Source organism: Bombina bombina, chromosome 8 (assembly GCF_027579735.1).
Source record: "Bombina bombina isolate aBomBom1 chromosome 8, aBomBom1.pri, whole genome shotgun sequence".
NCBI lineage: Eukaryota > Metazoa > Chordata > Amphibia > Anura > Bombinatoridae > Bombina > Bombina bombina.
Window position 1 is genome coordinate 263861655 of NC_069506.1, and position 17268 is coordinate 263878922.

The window sequence follows — 17268 nt, forward strand, 5'->3', positions numbered from 1 at the left end:
CAATTCTATTGACCCTAAGGAGCTGACTTTTAGGGAGTTAATCAACTGTCTGGGATGAAAACTATTGTATTGTAATAAAGTGTTTTTGTCAGTATCCTTTACAAATAGGTCAAACTCCAGGAGATTACCTGCCTTGTATATCCTTGTATCTAAAAATGATACAGATTCCTCACTGTATGTCACAGTAAATTCCAGGCCTCTCACCATAGAGTTCAATTCATTGACAAAAAGGCCTTGGCATAAGCCAACTATGGGCTCGCTTCCATTGAGTCGTAATTCAGTTTGCGTGCACTCGCAAACCATTTAATATGCTGTTGAAAGCAATATCGTTTATCGCCTGTTTCCAATGGCGCGTTATACCTCAATATCGACAGCTGGACTCCGGCTGCCGAAAAAATCTTCGCGTCCCATAGAAAGTAATAGAAGCCGTGAATCGATAAATTATACCAGGTTTCCAATGAAAGCGCAAACCGTTAATATACTGTCGGAGGCTGTCGATACATTGAGAAATATTACATCCAGCTCAACTAGGTGTAAAAGAGGAAAATTGTGCTTTTTGAGATCTATTTTCTATTGAAATTATAAAACTTGCAAATAATGCAAGTGTTTTAATGTAGAAATAAATCGTTATAAGTAATATTTATTGTTGTCTCATGTATAGAAATAGTTGAACTTATATTCTAATAGAAATATTAGGGCAGCAATACATATTACTTATATTTATGAAGTGGTCAATATAATTATATTAAAAAATAGTATTTGATTATTAAAAATATGAATAAGTGTATCTTTATTTTTCTTGAGAGGTGATCACTGGTAAGGAGCACGGACGTTAAATGTAAATTCTATAGCGTAAGGTCGGGTTACCTTAGCAACTAATTGATTTTCAAGAAATCCGACATCAGATGGAAGCGTTAAAACGTTAACTTACAGCTACACGGAAAGAGCGACTGCACGCTATCCGCAAAATATTTCAATGGAAACCTGGTACTAAAATGGAGCCGTAAATTACTTTTAGCTGTCGGCCGCTTCGGTAGCTTACGGCTCCATTTTTAACGACTCAATGGAAGCGAGGCCTAAGGTGGCAAGTCATTGACCACATAAGGCCCACCAGGAATGGTATGGACAGGGAGAAACTATTAAAACAAAAAGAAATGTGGTGGATACACAAACTGGAGACCCTGGCCCAAGGGGCCTCAAAGGGACATTAAACACTAAATAAATGCTTAATAGAATGATGTATTCAAAGAAAAGATTAGTCTGAGAATAACATGTAGATGTATTTTTTAAAGTTTCATTAGTTGTTTAAAAAGTGACAAAATATGTGTAAAGTTTTAGTGTCTATAAAACAATGGAGCTGCCATGTTGTAACTTAGGTTACCTTCTCTGCTGTGGCTAATTAGGGACAGTTAAAAATTAGATTGTGCAGCCAATGGCTGTGTGGAATATAACAGTGTTCTGCACTTCCATTACTAACAGGAACTGAAAAGCTCACAATTTCAGAATGGAATTACAAAAAAAGAAGACAAAATAAATAATAAAACTATATATTGCAGAGTTTTTTTATATATTCGATTTATCATTTTATATTACCATCTCAAACACCTAGATTACAAGTTTTGTGCTACAGAGGGTGCGAAACGAACGCAACAAAAGTTGCGTTATTTCACCCTCCATAGCGCTGCCATTACAAGTTTTTAAAAAGCAGCCTTGTGCGTGCGATATTTTTGCGATGAGCTCCATACCGCACAAAATCCAAGGGCTGCTTTGACGTGCTCGTGCACGCTTTCTCCATAGACATTATTGGGCAGAGCCTGTTAGAAAAAAAACTAACACCTGAAGCGCGGAATGGCGATCGCCGTAACGCAACCCCATTGATGTCTATGGGGAAAAAGTTATGTTTAAACCTAACATTCTAGCATGAACCCCAAGTCTAAACACCCCTAATCTGCTGCCCCCGACATCGCCGACACCTACATCAAGTTATTAACCCCTAATCTGCCGCTCCCAACATCTCCGACACCTACATAAAGTTATTAACCACTAATCTGCCGCCCCGACATCGCCGCCACTATACTAAAGTTATTAACCCCTATTCCCCCGCACCCCAACATTGCCCACACTATAATAAAGATATTAACCCCTATTCCGCCGCTCCCCGACATCGCCGCCACCCCTAAACCTCTGGTCTCCCACATCACCGCCACTAAATAAACCTATTAACCCCTAAACCGACAGCCCCCCACATCACAAAAAAACGAAATGAAACTATTAACCCCTAAACCTATAACCCCCTAACTTTAAATTAAAATTACAATATCCCTATCTTAAAATAAATAAAAACTTACCTGTGAAATTAAAAAAAAACAAGTTTAAACTATATATTAAACTAACATTACTATTATTGGCTGAGTTGAATAGCCAATTGGATTTCAGTAGCTCTCATCCTATTGGCTGATTTGAATTTCAAAAATCAAATCAACCAATAGGAATGCCATTTTGAAACGGCTTCCTTGCATTGAAGATTCAGTGTACGGTGGTGACCGTATGAAAAGGAGGCTCCACGCCGGATGTCTTGAAGGATGGACCCGCTCTGCCCCGCCGGGATGAAGATAGAAGATGCCGGCTGGATGAAGATAGAAGACGCCACCTGGATGGATGAAGACCTCACCGCCTGGATGAAGACTTCTCGCCGCCTGGATGTCGGACTTCAGAAACTGTAAGTGGATCGTCGGGGGTTAGTGTTAGTTTTTTTTTAACTTTTTTGGGGTGTTTTTTTTTTTTTTTAGATTAGGGTTTGGGCGTTCTTAAAATAGCCAATGAAAAAGAGCTGAATGCCCATACAAATGCCCTTTTCAGGGCAATGGGTAGCTTAGGTTTTTTATTTTGGGGAGTTGGTTGGGTGGTGGGTTTTACTGTTGGGGGGTCTTTGTATTTTTTTTTTCATGGAAAAGCTGATTTCTTTAGGGCAATGCCCTACAAAAGGCCCTTTTAAAGGCTATTGGTAGTTTATTGTAGGCTAGGGTTTTTTTTATTTGGGGGGGCTTTTTTATTTTTATAGGGCTATTAGATTAGGTGTAACTGTTTTTATTTTGGATAATTTCGTTTGTTTGTTTTTTTGTAATTTAGTGTTTGTTATTTTTTGTAATTTAGTGTTTTTTATTTTTTGTAATTTAGTATTTTTTATTTTTTGTAATTGTAGTATTAATTTTTTTAGTAGCGTTAGGTTTTTTAATGTGTAATTTTATTTAATTTGTAGTTATTTTAATTTTAGTATAATAGTTGTTAGGTTAATTGTTAGTTTAAACTTAACTTTTTTTAATTTCACTGGTAAGTTTTTATTTATTTTAAGATAGGGATATTGTAATTTTAATGTAAAGTTAGGGGGTTGTTAGGTTTAGGGGTTGCAATGTGGGGGGGCTGGCGGTTTAAGGGTTAATAAACAGTCACTAAAGCATATGTGCGTATTTATTTGCTGTAGTTACACACAGACTAACAGTCACTAAAGCATATGTGTGTATTTATTTGCTGTGGTTACACACATAGTAATAGTCATGTTTGTGTATTATGTATTTCACCCCCTTCAGTTTTAAGAGACAATACTAATATTAAACAAAACACTTTACAATATACTTTACTTATTTATTTTTCAACTTTTCCTTTAATTTACTTCTGAAAAATGTATTTCTATCCACTGCCCCCAGCAAGGCTGGAGTTCTCTTACACGTAATACACAGTGATTGCTTGATCAATGCAAGTGCTTATATTTTTTTTCTTCCTGATTGACCATGGCAAAGATAAACGTACTCAACAGGCTTTTTAAAGGGATATGAAACCAAATTTCTTTCCAAAGGCAGGGACAGTCCACGACTTCTTTCCTTACTGTTGGGAATATCAACACCTGGCCAGGAGGAGGCAAAGACACCCCCGTCAAAGGCTTAAATATCCCTCCCACTTCCTCCATCCCCCAGTCATTCTTTGCCTTTCTTCACTAGAGGAGGATGGCAAAGAAATTTAAAAAGATACGGATAGTCCTTTAATGGGTATTTTCCCTTCAAGAGAGGACTGGAGCTTGAAGAAGTTATGTGAACCTCTCAGTGAGAATATTGATGAAAGTTAGAGTCTGGAGATGCAGGGGTTTTCCTTCAACTTGATCTAGACTTTCTATCTAACAGCTCCTGGATAACCAGTGTTAATGAGTTACACTGTTTTTTGGGGATAACATTAGAGAACATTTTAGGGAAACAGTGTACTGCTTAGCTCCTTATAGGAGCACTTGTGAAGGGTTAGGCTAAATCCAGACTTATCAGTAACGGCAATGGAACGCTTTTTATTAATTTTGGCATTTGACAGATTTTACTTTCGTTTTTGGTGCTGCGCAGCCACTAACCGGCTTTGCGCGCTTTTTCACATAGCAGGGGCGGTCCCTACTTGCACACCACGTAATACGGGTGCGTCCAGCTTCCGTTTTTGCGATCCTTCTGCAAAGTAACCTGTCACTTCTACGGAGAGACGTTCTAGCTCGGTCTGGGTCTAAGGATGTGGTAAATGCCCCAGCCACTGGTGTGTGTAAAGGTGCCTGTTCTTTGTACTCTACTTTGGGGGAACGAGAAGTTCCTTAGCGATGAGGGAGGTGTCTCAAATCTTAGAATGGGCAGAAGCTCACAACTGCATTCTGTCAGCGATCCACATCCCGGGAGTGGAGAACTGGGAAGCAGACTTCCTCAGCAGACAATCCTTTCACCCGGGGGAATGGTCCCTCCACCCCAAGGTGTTTGCAAAGAATTGCAGCAGATGGGGGACACCGGAGATCGATCTTATGGCTTCTCATCTCAATGCCAAACTACCTGGGTACGGGTCGAGATCGAGGGAATCTCAAGCAGAATTAAGACGCTCTAGCGGTTCCATGGAGGTTCAGACTCATATACCTCTTTCCTCCATTGCCTCTTCTCCCTCGTATAGTGGCCGGCATCAAGCACCTCGAAGGACCTGGTTCGCAGGTCTGATGAGAATGTCCTCATCTCCCCCGTGGAGGTTACCTTATCGGAAAGACCTTCTAATACAGGGTCCTTTCCTACAAAATCTAGATTCTCTGAGGCTGACTGCGTGGAAATTGAATGCTTAGTCTTATATAGGGTTCTCTAAAAAATGTCATAGATACTTTGATTCAGGCTCATAAGCCGGTTACTCAGCGCATCTACCATAAGGTGCGACAGACTTACCTGCACTGGTGTGAAGAACACGTTTTTTCACTGCATAAGGTAAAAGCCAGAATTTTATCATTTCTCCAAGATGGATTGGAGAAGGGTCTATCTGCCTGCTCTCTAAAGGGGCAGATCTCGGCCCTATCAGTTTTGCTGCACACAAGATTAGCTGATCTCTCGGATGTGCAGTCGTTTGTTAAGGCTCTGTCCATGACCCCGCTGGTAAGAATTTTTGGGCGGATCCCTTTTCATGTTTTCTTCTGGCACCTTTATACCTTGATGTTTCTCCTACTTTTCCTCGTTCCCTCTGCCAAATGACTGGGGGGATGGGGGAAGTGGGAGGGATATTTAAGCCTTTGGATGGCGTGTCTTTGCTGGCCAGGTGTTAAAATTCCCAACAATAAGGAATTAAGTTGTGGACTCTCCCTGCCAGGAAAGAAAGGAATTTATCTGGTAAGCATACATTTTGGGGGGGGGTTCTTCTATGATTCAGATAGAGCATGCAATTTTAAGCAACTTTCTAATTTTTTTCTATTATCAAATTCTCTTCGTTCTCTTGGTATCTTTATTTGAAAAAGCCAAAAAAAATGTGTTCAATACCCTGGGTAGCACTTGTTGACTGGTGACTACATTTAGCCACCAATCAGCAAGCGCTACCCAGGTGCTGAACCAAAATGTGCAGGCTCTTAAGCTTATATTCAAGCTTTTCAAATAAAGATACCAATAGAACAAAGAGAAATTGATAATAGGAGTACATTAGAAAGTTGCTTAAAATTGCATGCTCTATCTGAATCCTGAAATAATTTTTTTCCCTTTAAAGGGTATTTGTTTGCCTTTTTTATTCAGAACATTTTTTTATTTATTATAGCTTCAACTTTTTCCCATTGTTTGCTTACTTTATCACCTAGCATCCACGCTATTATTACATTTTCACATATTATTTTAAGTGGTTTATTTTATTAGTGGACATTAATGGCTATTTTCTCTCCCCGATTGACATTACCGTATATACTAGCTATATTTATATTGCCAAACCCAATAATGTCCTCAATTACAGAAACTTCTCTCTTACAGATGGAAGCTGTCCCGCTAAAGACACCCTCTCAGCAGACCTTTCAGGGAGGCTTCATATTAACGCTGTGTATCACATTAGTGCAGAGCGTCTGCAGCAAGCTTTGACCTCCGATACTGTCTTCATGAATGAGTTCATGGCACAGCGTAAATTCACAGGTTAGAGGTCACCCGTCTCTCTTCTCTCGTTGAAAATGCTCCTGTTTCTTTCTCTTGGGTCCTTAATTATTTTTTCCCACATCCCTCTTGCACTGATTTTTTTTATTTGACATCTGTGTGTCCAGTTTTACTGACTCTTATCCCATATGTTCTCTGTTCTCCTCCTTACAGATGTGTTAATGAGCCCATGGGTGAGAGAAAACAGTGGTAAGCAGACCCGTGTTATCAATTATACAATCCCTATCAACAACCCACTGGGACCAAAATCAGCGCCTGCAGTGGAAACCCAGGTGAGACAGATGCCAGCTACAGCACTGTTATGATTAGGGCTCTAGAGAGGGCAGGTTAAATAAATGAATTATATTAAACTGACTGAGATGTTCAGTACTGTACTCCGACCCCTGACTCTGTTGACCAAACATGTATTTAAGGGACATTAAAACCTTCTTGTTTTTGTGTAAGAATATCTCAGAGGTAGTTAGACTGAGTGTAAATTAGTGATATGTGAATGTCTTAGCAAAGGGGTCCCCAGTCTTTAGGGCGTTGTGATCTACTTTTTTGTAACATTTGTCACAGAGATCGACTTATCCCAGATGTAAGAAAACTGTGTATGTAGCATGCTCCAAATATTAAGAAAAGTCTGGATGTTCTTGTGCTTTTCATATAAATAGTACATAGGGTTAATGATTTCCCACTTTAGCAGTTAAAGGGACAGTCAACCATAGAATTGTTATTGTTTTAAAAGATAGATAATCCCTTTATTACCCATTCCCCAGTTTTGAATAACCAACACAGTTATATTAATACACTTTTTACCTCTGTGATTACCTTGTATCTAGGAACCTTCTTCCAGCCCCCTGATCACATGACTGTGACTGTTTATTATCTATTGTCTTGCATTTAGCATTGTTTTGTACTAAATCTTAAATAACCCCCTGTGCCTGAACACAGTGTTATCTATATGGCCCACGTGTACTTTCTGTCTCTCTGTGTTGAAAAGATATTTCAAAAGCATGTGATAAGAGGCAGCCCTCAAAGGCTTAGACATTAGCATATGAGTCTACCTATGTTTAGTTTAAACTAAGAATACCAAGAGAAAAAAGCAAATTTGATGATAAAAGTAAATTGGAAAGTCAATTAAAATTAAAAGTCCTATCTGAATAATGAAAGTTTAATTTATACTTGACTGTCCCTTTAAGAAGCCGTAGTAAAGGAGGATATCGGGCACTGAGCCTTATATAGCACAGTAGCAACTGTGCAAGTGAGGCTTGGAGCGTGTTGGCACCCATAAGAATAGCTCAGGCATATTAAAACTTTTTTTTAAAATAATTAAATAGCAAATTAGTGTGGCCGCACATAGGGCTCCATGTACTAAGCAGTCAGCGAGCTACCCGCAACAAATCTCGCGTCAAAACTCGCAAACTGATATGTACAAAGCCGTCAATTATGTTAAAACTCGCATCTTTAAAATTGCGAGCGTACTTATCCGCCAAACCTCGCTACCGCTCCATTTTTCACTGTAATTAGACACATTTGACCACCAACTCGCCAAAAAACGAATGTACTAAAAAATCTATTTGTCCGCTCGCTACAATTTCCGCTCCCACCTCGCTATTTTTGCCTCGCCACCTTTTAGGTGGCGGGCAAGGTACAAAACAATAGGAAAGTCAATCTAGACGCCAGTCTAGACATATATAAAAGGCAGTAATATCAGCATTGTACTTACAGCATAACTGGCGTCTAATTTGTCTCTCATTTCCATGTACATAAATTGCGCCCAATTTGTCGACTGTAATTAAAGAGTAATCTATTTAAATTTGTATTGTTAGTTGTCAATCTTTATAATTATTTTTATATTAATATTTATATATTATCAGATCCAGATGAAGCCATATCCAAATTGTAAATAAATATTACAAAAATAACGCTCTGTTATCACTCTTCAAAAAATTTTGAACAATAATAAAGTTGTTTAGATAAGTTGAACTTTTATAGGAGCAAAATATCCCGCGACTACTATGATGTTCGTGACACCTTGCATGTCACGTGTTAATAATTGGCCAGACAATTCAACTGAAAGTTAAGTACCATCAGCTTAGTCGCGGCGAGCGAGGCGTCAAATTTATCAACAATCCGCAACTGCTCGCGGCGGGCTAGACTTGTCTATTTATTGGGGGAATATTAGTACATAGCGACAGCGGACACCATTTCGCCCGCGGCGAGTAACGGCGAGTTTATCCGCGTCTACAATGACGGATGAATTGACGGCTTAGTACATGGAGCCCTAAGGCTTATTATCATTCTTTAGTGCGCACTATTGAAACCCCATCCGCGCTATTATTGGGTTCCCACCGTGCTAATGATCTAAAACAAACTTGCCAGTCCTGCTTACCAGAGGCGCAATATGCTAGAGCCCAGCCATGCTATTAACAGTTCCCGGCCGACACACTTACCTCCGCTATTTATGGTACTCAGACATACTTGCCCGTCAAGTTATTAATTGCAGCCGCGCTATTATTCCATGTTAGTCACGCTATTGTAATAACAATTGTTTCAATAGCTTGTTAACAGGGAATAATAGCGTGGCTGGGATCAATACAAGCGTGGCTGGCAAGCAGCAGCAGACAGGATTTATGCCGTGATCTTAGTGGCAAGCCAGTCAATTGGTCAACGTTTTGGGCACCACTCTTTTATCACATTTGTTAAAAAAAATGCAATTTGTTGGCTGCAGTAGTTGGTTCTTAAAGAATATTGAATATTCACAATGAGGCCTATTTATTAAGCTCCGAAAGGAGCTTGTGGGCCGTGTTTCTGGCGAGTCTTAAGACTCTAATGACCGCTGCTCCATAACCCTGTCCGCCTGCTCTGATGAGTCGGACAGAGATCGGCACAATTCAACCCGATCGAGTACGATTGGGTTGATTGACACCCACCTGCTGGCGGCCAATTGGCCGCGAGTCTGCAGGGGGCGGCGTTGCACCAGCAGCTCACAAGAGCTGGTGCAATGCTGAATATGGAGAGCGTATTGCTCTCCGCATTCAGCGATGTCTGTCGGACCTGATCCGCACTGTCGGATCAGGTCTGACAGACATTTGATAAATAGGCCTCATTGGGTTAAAAAATATTTAATTTTCCATTCCTCAAATGTAAAGTGAATATAAAACATAAGATGAATATTTAAATTTTTAAATTTCTATGTTGATTCTCATAGACTTCAATGTATCTCTATGGGAGTCAGCATTCAAAGGTAATATTCACATGATATTCAGGCATTAAGATCTGATATACCTGTGTTACAATTTGAATGTGAAGTGAAACATTCTTTCAGTGATCCAAAACTCAAACTTTTTTATATCCACCCATTAAAGGAACAGTAAAGCCAAAATTAAACTTTCATGTTTCTGGTAGAACATGCAATTTTAAGAATTTATTCAATTTACTTATGTCATTAAATTGACTTTGTTCTTTTGGTATTCCTGGTTGAAAAGCATACCTAGATAGGCTCAGGATTAGCAATTCACTACTGGAAGCTATAGGGTGACTGGTGGCTGCACATATATGGCTCACCATTTGCATGGGTTAAGCACATAAATTGCACAATTGTGCAATAATTTTAAAAAAATACACATGAGCATTTTTTTATTGCACTGCTATGACACTTTTGTGTGTTTTTTTGTATTGCGTCTAAAGAGGAGCGATTTATCATTTGTTACATGTTTTGTTTTTATGCTTTTTAACTATTCAAAAATAATTTTGAGGGGCTGAGCATGACTGAATTTGTTTTAACAAAAATGTAACGTGAACTTAAAACAGTAAAATTATACAAACCATATTAACAGTGTCCAAAATTAGTACAATAACTACTGTGCACAAAATTAGTGCAATAACTACTGTGCACAAAATTAGTGCAATAACTACTGTGCACAAAATTAGTGCAATAACTACTGTGCACAAAATTAGTGCAATAACTACTGTGCACAAAATTAGTGCAATAACTACTGTGCACAAAATTAGTACAATAACTACTGTTCACAAAATTAGTGCAATAACTACTGTGCACAAAATTAGTGCAATAACTACTGTTCACAAAATTAGTGCAATAAACTACTGTTCACAAAATTAGTGCAATAACTACTGTGCACAAAATTAGTGCAATAACTACTGTGCACAACATTAGTACAATAACTACTGTGCACAACATTAGTGCAATAACTACTGTGCACAAAATTAGTGCAATAACTACTGTGCACAACATTAGTGCAATAACTACTGTGCACAACATTAGTACAATAACTACTGTGCACAAAATTAGTGCAATAACTACTGTGCACAACATTAGTGCAATAACTTCTGTGCACAACATTAGTGCAATAACTACTGTGCACAACATTAGTACAATAACTACTGTGCACAAAATTAGTGCAATAACTACTGTGCACAACATTAGTGCAATAACTACTGTGCACAACATTAGTGCAATAACTACTGTGCACAAAATTAGTGCAATAACTACTGTGCACAACATTAGTGCAATAACTACTGTGCACAACATTAGTGCAATAACTACTGTGCACAAAATTAGTGCAATAACTACTGTGCACAAAATTAGTGCAATAACTACTGTGCACAAAATTAGTGTAATAACTACTGTGCACAACATTAGTACAATAACTACTGTGCACAAAATTAGTGTAATAACTACTGTTCACACAATTAGTACAATAACTACTGTGCACAAAATTAGTACAATAACTACTGTACACAAAATTAGTGTAATAACTACTGTGCACAAAATTAGTGTAATAACTACTGTTCACACAATTAGTACAATACTGTGCACAAAATTAGTACAATAACTACTGTGCACAAAATTAGTACAATAACTACTGTGCACAAAATTAGTGTAATAACTACTGTGCCCAACATTAGTGCATTAATTACTGTGCACAAAATTAGTGCACTAACTACTGTGCACAACATTAGTGCAATAACTACTGTGCACATTAGTGCAATAACTTCTGTGCACAACATTAGTGCAATAACTACTGTGCACAAAATTAGTGCAATAACTACTGTGCACAAAATTAGAGACTATACTCCACTCAATGAGAATATATCCACAAGTAGCTTTTATTTAGACAGTCTTTTTCTCATTGCAGTACACTCACTATATTGTGCTACTGTGTGTGTGAATATATTTAAAGGGATATGAAACCCCAAAAAAATTATTTTGTGATTCAAACAGAGCATACCATTTTTAAAATGTTTCCAATTTACTTCTTTTATCAAATCTGCTTCTTTTCAATTGTAATCTTTGTTGAAGAGATACCTAGGTAGGTGTCTGGAGCACTTCATGGCAGGAAATAGTACTATATGGATGACATTCTTGCAAAACTGCGGCCATATAGTGCTGCAGATGTGTACACCCCTGAGCTTTTAAACGAGATACAAATAGAACAAAGAAAAAATTATAATAGAAGTCAATTAGAAAGTTATTTAAAATTGCATGCTCTGTCAAAAATCATGAAAAAAAAATGTGGGCTTCATGTGCCTTTAAATAATGCACTTTCGTATGCATAATATTTACTGTCCCTTTAAGACCAATTTCTATCTGATACCGGATAAAAAACAAACAGATAACGAGGTCCTCACCTCCCAGACTTTTTCCTGTGTTCCTCTCACTCCCGTTTCCTGTGTGACAGCTTCTTACTTTTGTTTATATTCTCTAATACTCTTCTGTGTTACTCGCAGGCCGTGTACAGCCAGAGGGGATCAGTGTGGGTAATGGAGGCGCAGGTGGTAACTCAGGGCATTCCATACCAGGATTATTTTTACACAGCTCATCGGTACTGCATATTCACAGTGGCCAAAAACAAGTCTCGTCTCAGGTAATGCACTGCCCACTCATGATCTCCTCCACTTATTATTCCAATGCTGAGTGACACACTAGTTCTGGCACCCACACATCGGCTTCTGTCTGTGCTTATGAAATTACTCATTTTGTGTCCCCCCCCACTTCATACACAAGGTAGCTTGCTGCTGTACCCTCGCATTTTGCTAGGGCGAGCTGAAATATTGTCATTATATCTGTGGGCACATTTTGAAATTACATCTGCGGGCATGTGTTTAAAGGGCTCTTATATATTGATATTCATCTTTTCCCACACAAAGTTAATATTATCATATTGCTGCTATAGAGAGAGGCATAATGACATAAACACTTTTATTAAATTGTTATTTCTCCAACATAGGTGTGTCCGGTCCACGGCGTCATCCTTACTTGTGGGATATTCTCTTCCCCAACAGGAAATGGCAAAGAGCCCAGCAAAGCTGGTCACATGATCCCTCCTAGGCTCCGCCTTCCCCAGTCATTCTCTTTGCCGTTGCACAGGCAACATCTCCACGGAGATGGCTCAGAGTTTTTTGGTGTTTAAATGTAGTTTTTATTCTTCTATCAAGAGTTTGTTATTTTAAAATAGTGCTGGTATGTACTATTTACTCTGAAACAGAAAAGAGATGAAGATTTCTGTTTGTAAGAGGAAAATGATTTTAGCAACCGTTACTAAAATCGATGGCTGTTTCCACACAGGACTGTTGAGAGGAATTAACTTCAGTTGGGGGAAACAGTGAGCAGACTTTGGCTGCTTGAGGTATGACACATTTCTAACAAGACTTGGTAATGCTGGAAGCTGTCATTTTCCCTATGGGATCCGGTAAGCCATTTTCTTAATTTTCAATATAAGAATAAAAGGGCTTCACAAGGGCTTTAAAGACTGGTAGACATTTTTCTGGGCCAAAACGATTACTTTATAAGCATATTTAATGGTTTATAACTTTGGAGAGTTATTTTAATCTTGGGAATTTTATTAAAAAAACGGCAGGCACTGTATTGGACACCTTTTTCACTGGGGGCCTTTTCTAGTCATAGGCAGAGCCTCATTTTCGCGCCACTAATGCGCAGTTATTTTTGAGAAGCAAGGCATGCAGATGCATGTGTGAGGAGCTCGGATCCACTGAAAAAGCTTATTGAAGGCGTCATTTGGTATCGTATTCCCCTCTGGGCTTGGTTGGGTCTCAGCAAAGCAGATACCAGGGACTGTATAGGGGTTAAATGTAAAAACGGCTCCGGTTCCGTTATTTTAAGAGTTAAAGCTTTCAAATTTGGTGTGCAATACTTTTAAGGCTTTATGACACTGTGGTGAAATTTTGGTGAATTTTGAACATTTCCTTCATACTTTTGCGTATATTCAGTAAAAAAGTGTGTTCAGTTTAAAATTTAAAGAGACAGTAACGGTTTTATTTTAAAACGTTTTTTGTGCTTTGTTATCAAGTTTATGCCTATTAACATGTCTGAAATATCAGATAGACGATGTTCTGTATGTTCGGAAGCCAAGGTTCCTCTCCATTTAAATATATGTGATGAATGTGACAAACAAAGTAGGGACAATGATGCCACTGATAATAATGTTGCCCAAAATGATTCCTTAAGTGAGGGGAGTAAGCATGGTACTGCATCATCTCCTTCTATGTCTACACCAGTCTTGCCCACTCAGGAGGTCCCTAGTGAATCTAGTGCGCCAATCCTCCTTACTATGCAACAATTAACGGCTGTAATGGATAATTCTATTAAAAACATTTTAGCCAAAATGCCCACTTATCAGCGAAAGCGCGACTGCTCTGTTTTAGATACTGAAGAGCATGAGGACGCTGATGATAATGGTTCTGACATGCCCTTACACCAGTCTGAAGGGGCTAGGGAGGTTTTGTCTGAGGGAGAAATTTCAGATTCAGGAAAAATTTCTCAACAAGCTGAACCTGACGTTATTACATTTAAATTTAAATTGGAACATCTCCGCGCTCTGCTTAAGGAGGTGTTATCTACTCTGGATGATTGTGACAATTTGGTCATTCCAGAGAAATTATGTAAGATGGACAGGTTCCTAGAGGTCCCGGTGCCCCCCGAAGCTTTTCCTATACCCAAGCGGGTGGCAGACATTGTAAATAAAGAATGGGAAAGGCCCGGCATACCTTTTGTCCCTCCCCCTATATTTAAGAAATTATTTCCTATGGTCGACCCCAGGAAGGACTTATGGCAGACAGTCCCCAAGGTCGAGGGGGCGGTTTCTACTCTAAACAAACGCACCACTATCCCTATAGAAGATAGTTGTGCTTTCAAAAATCCTATGGATAAAAAATTAGAGGGTTTGCTTAAAAAGATGTTTGTTCAGCAAGGTTACCTTCTACAACCAATTTCATGCATTGTTCCTGTCACTACAGCAGCGTGTTTCTGGTTCGAGGAACTAGAAAAGTCGCTCAATCAAGCATCCTCTTATGAGGAGGTTATGGACAGTGTTCAAGCACTTAAGTTGGCTAACTCTTTTACCTTAGACGCCACTTTGCAATTAGCTAGATTAGCGGCGAAAAATTCAGGTTTTGCTATTGTGGCGCGCAGAGCGCTTTGGCTGAAGTCTTGGTCAGCGGATGTGTCCTCCAAGAACAGATTGCTTAACATCCCTTTCAAGGGGAAAACGCTGTTTGGCCCTGACTTGAAAGAGATTATTTCAGACATCACTGGGGGAAAGGGCCACGCCCTTCCTCAGGATAGGTCTTTTAAGGCTAAAAATAAAACAAATTTTCGTCCCTTTCGCAGAAACGGACCAGCCTCAAATTCTACATCCTCTAAGCAAGAGGGTAATTCTTCTCAAACCAAGCCAGCCTGGAGACCGATGCAAGGCTGGAACAAAGGTAAGCAGGCCAAGAAGCCCGCTACCGCTACCAAGACAGCATGAGATGCTGGCCCCCGATCCGGGACCGGATCTGGTGGGGGGCAGACTCTCTCTCTTCGCTCAGGCTTGGGCAAGAGATGTTCAGGATCCTTGGGCGCTAGAAATAGTTTCTCAAGGTTATCTCCTGGAATTCAAGGAACTACCCCCAAGGGGAAGGTTCCACAGGTCTCAATTGTCTTCAGACCAAATAAAAAGACAGGCATTCTTACATTGTGTAGAAGACCTGTTAAAAATGGGAGTGATTCATCCTGTTCCATTAGGAGAACAAGGGATGGGGTTTTACTCCAACCTGTTCATAGTTCCCAAAAAAGAGGGAACATTCAGGCCAATTTTGGATCTCAAGATCCTAAACAAATTTCTCAAGGTCCCATCGTTCTACCATCCAGGAAGGTCAATGACCACGGTGGATTTAAAGGATGCGTATCTACATATTCCTATCCACAAGGAACATCATCGGTTCTTAAGATTCGCCTTTCTGGACAAGCATTACCAGTTTGTGGCACTTCCATTCGGACTAGCCACTGCTCCAAGAATTTTCACAAAGGTACTAGGGTCCCTTCTAGCGGTGCTAAGGCCAAGGGGCATTGCAGTAGTACCCTACTTGGACGACATACTGATTCAAGCGTCGTCTCTACCACAAGCAAAGGCTCATACGGACATTGTCCTAGCCTTTCTCAGATCTCACGGGTGGAACGTGAACGTAGAAAAAAGTTCTCTATTCCCGTCAACAAGAGTTCCCTTCTTGGGAACAATAATAGACTCCTTGGAAATGAAGATTTTTCTGACAGAAGCCAGAAAATCAAAACTTCTAAGCTCTTGTCAAGTACTTCATTCTGTTCTTCTTCCTTCCATAGCGCAGTGCATGGAAGTAATAGGTTTGATGGTTGCGGCAATGGACATAGTTCCTTTTGCGCGAATTCATCTAAGACCATTACAACTGTGCATGCTCAGACAGTGGAATGGGGATTATACAGATTTGTCCCCGACGATCCAAGTAGATCAGAGGACCAGAGATTCACTCCGTTGGTGGCTGACCCTGGACAACCTGTCCCAAGGGATGAGCTTCAGAAGACCAGAGTGGGTCATTGTAACGACCGACGCCAGCCTGGTGGGCTGGGGCGCGGTCTGGAAACACCTGAAGGCTCAGGGTCTATGGTCTCGGGAAGAATCTCTTCTCCCGATAAACATTCTGGAACTGAGAGCGATATTCAATGCTCTCAAGGCTTGGCCTCAACTAGCAAAGGCCAAATTCATAAGGTTTCAATCAGACAACATGACGACTGTTGCATATATCAACCATCAGGGGGGAACAAGGAGTTCCCTGGCGATGGAAGAAGTGACCAAAGTAATTCAATGGGCGGAGCTTCACTCCTGCCACTTGTCTGCAATCCACATCCCAGGAGTGGAAAATTGGGAAGCGGATTTTCTGAGTCGTCAGACATTTCATCCGGGGGAGTGGGAACTCCATCCGGAAATCTTTGCCCAAATAACTCAATTATGGGGCATTCCAGACATGGATCTGATGGCGTCTCGTCAGAACTTCAAGGTTCCTTGCTACGGGTCCAGATCCAGGGATCCCAAGGCGACTCTAGTAGATGCACTAGTAGCGCCCTGGACCTTCAACCTAGCTTATGTGTTCCCACCGTTTCCTCTCATTCCCAGGCTGGTAGCCAGGATCAATCAAGAGAGGGCTTCGGTGATCTTGATAGCTCCTGCGTGGCCACGCAGAACTTGGTATGCAGACCTGGTGAATATGTCATCGGCTCCACCATGGAAGCTACCTTTGAGACGGGACCTTCTTGTTCAAGGTCCGTTCGAACATCCGAATCTGGCATCACTCCAACTGACTGCTTGGAGATTGAACGCTTGATTTTATCAAAGCGTGGGTTCTCAGATTCTGTCATTGATACTCTTATTCATGCTAGAAAGCCTGTAACTAGAAAAATTTACCATAAAGTATGGAAGAAATATATATGTTGGTGCGAATCGAAAGGATTCCCATGGAACAGGGTAAAAATTCCTAAGATTCTATCCTTTCTACAAGAGGG

The 17268-nt window shown here is 40.0% G+C and overlaps 1 protein-coding gene across 1 annotated transcript in view; it reads left to right on the forward strand.

Moving 5' to 3' along the window:
• Positions 1-17268, forward strand: part of GRAMD1A (GRAM domain containing 1A) — a 312874-nt gene that overhangs the window by 229678 nt on the left and 65928 nt on the right. Inside the window, exons 11-13 of the mRNA XM_053691281.1 lie at positions 6279-6434; positions 6606-6724; positions 12186-12322. Of these exons, the coding sequence (XP_053547256.1) occupies positions 6279-6434; positions 6606-6724; positions 12186-12322 (412 nt within the window). The remainder of the gene's footprint in view (positions 1-6278; positions 6435-6605; positions 6725-12185; positions 12323-17268) is intronic.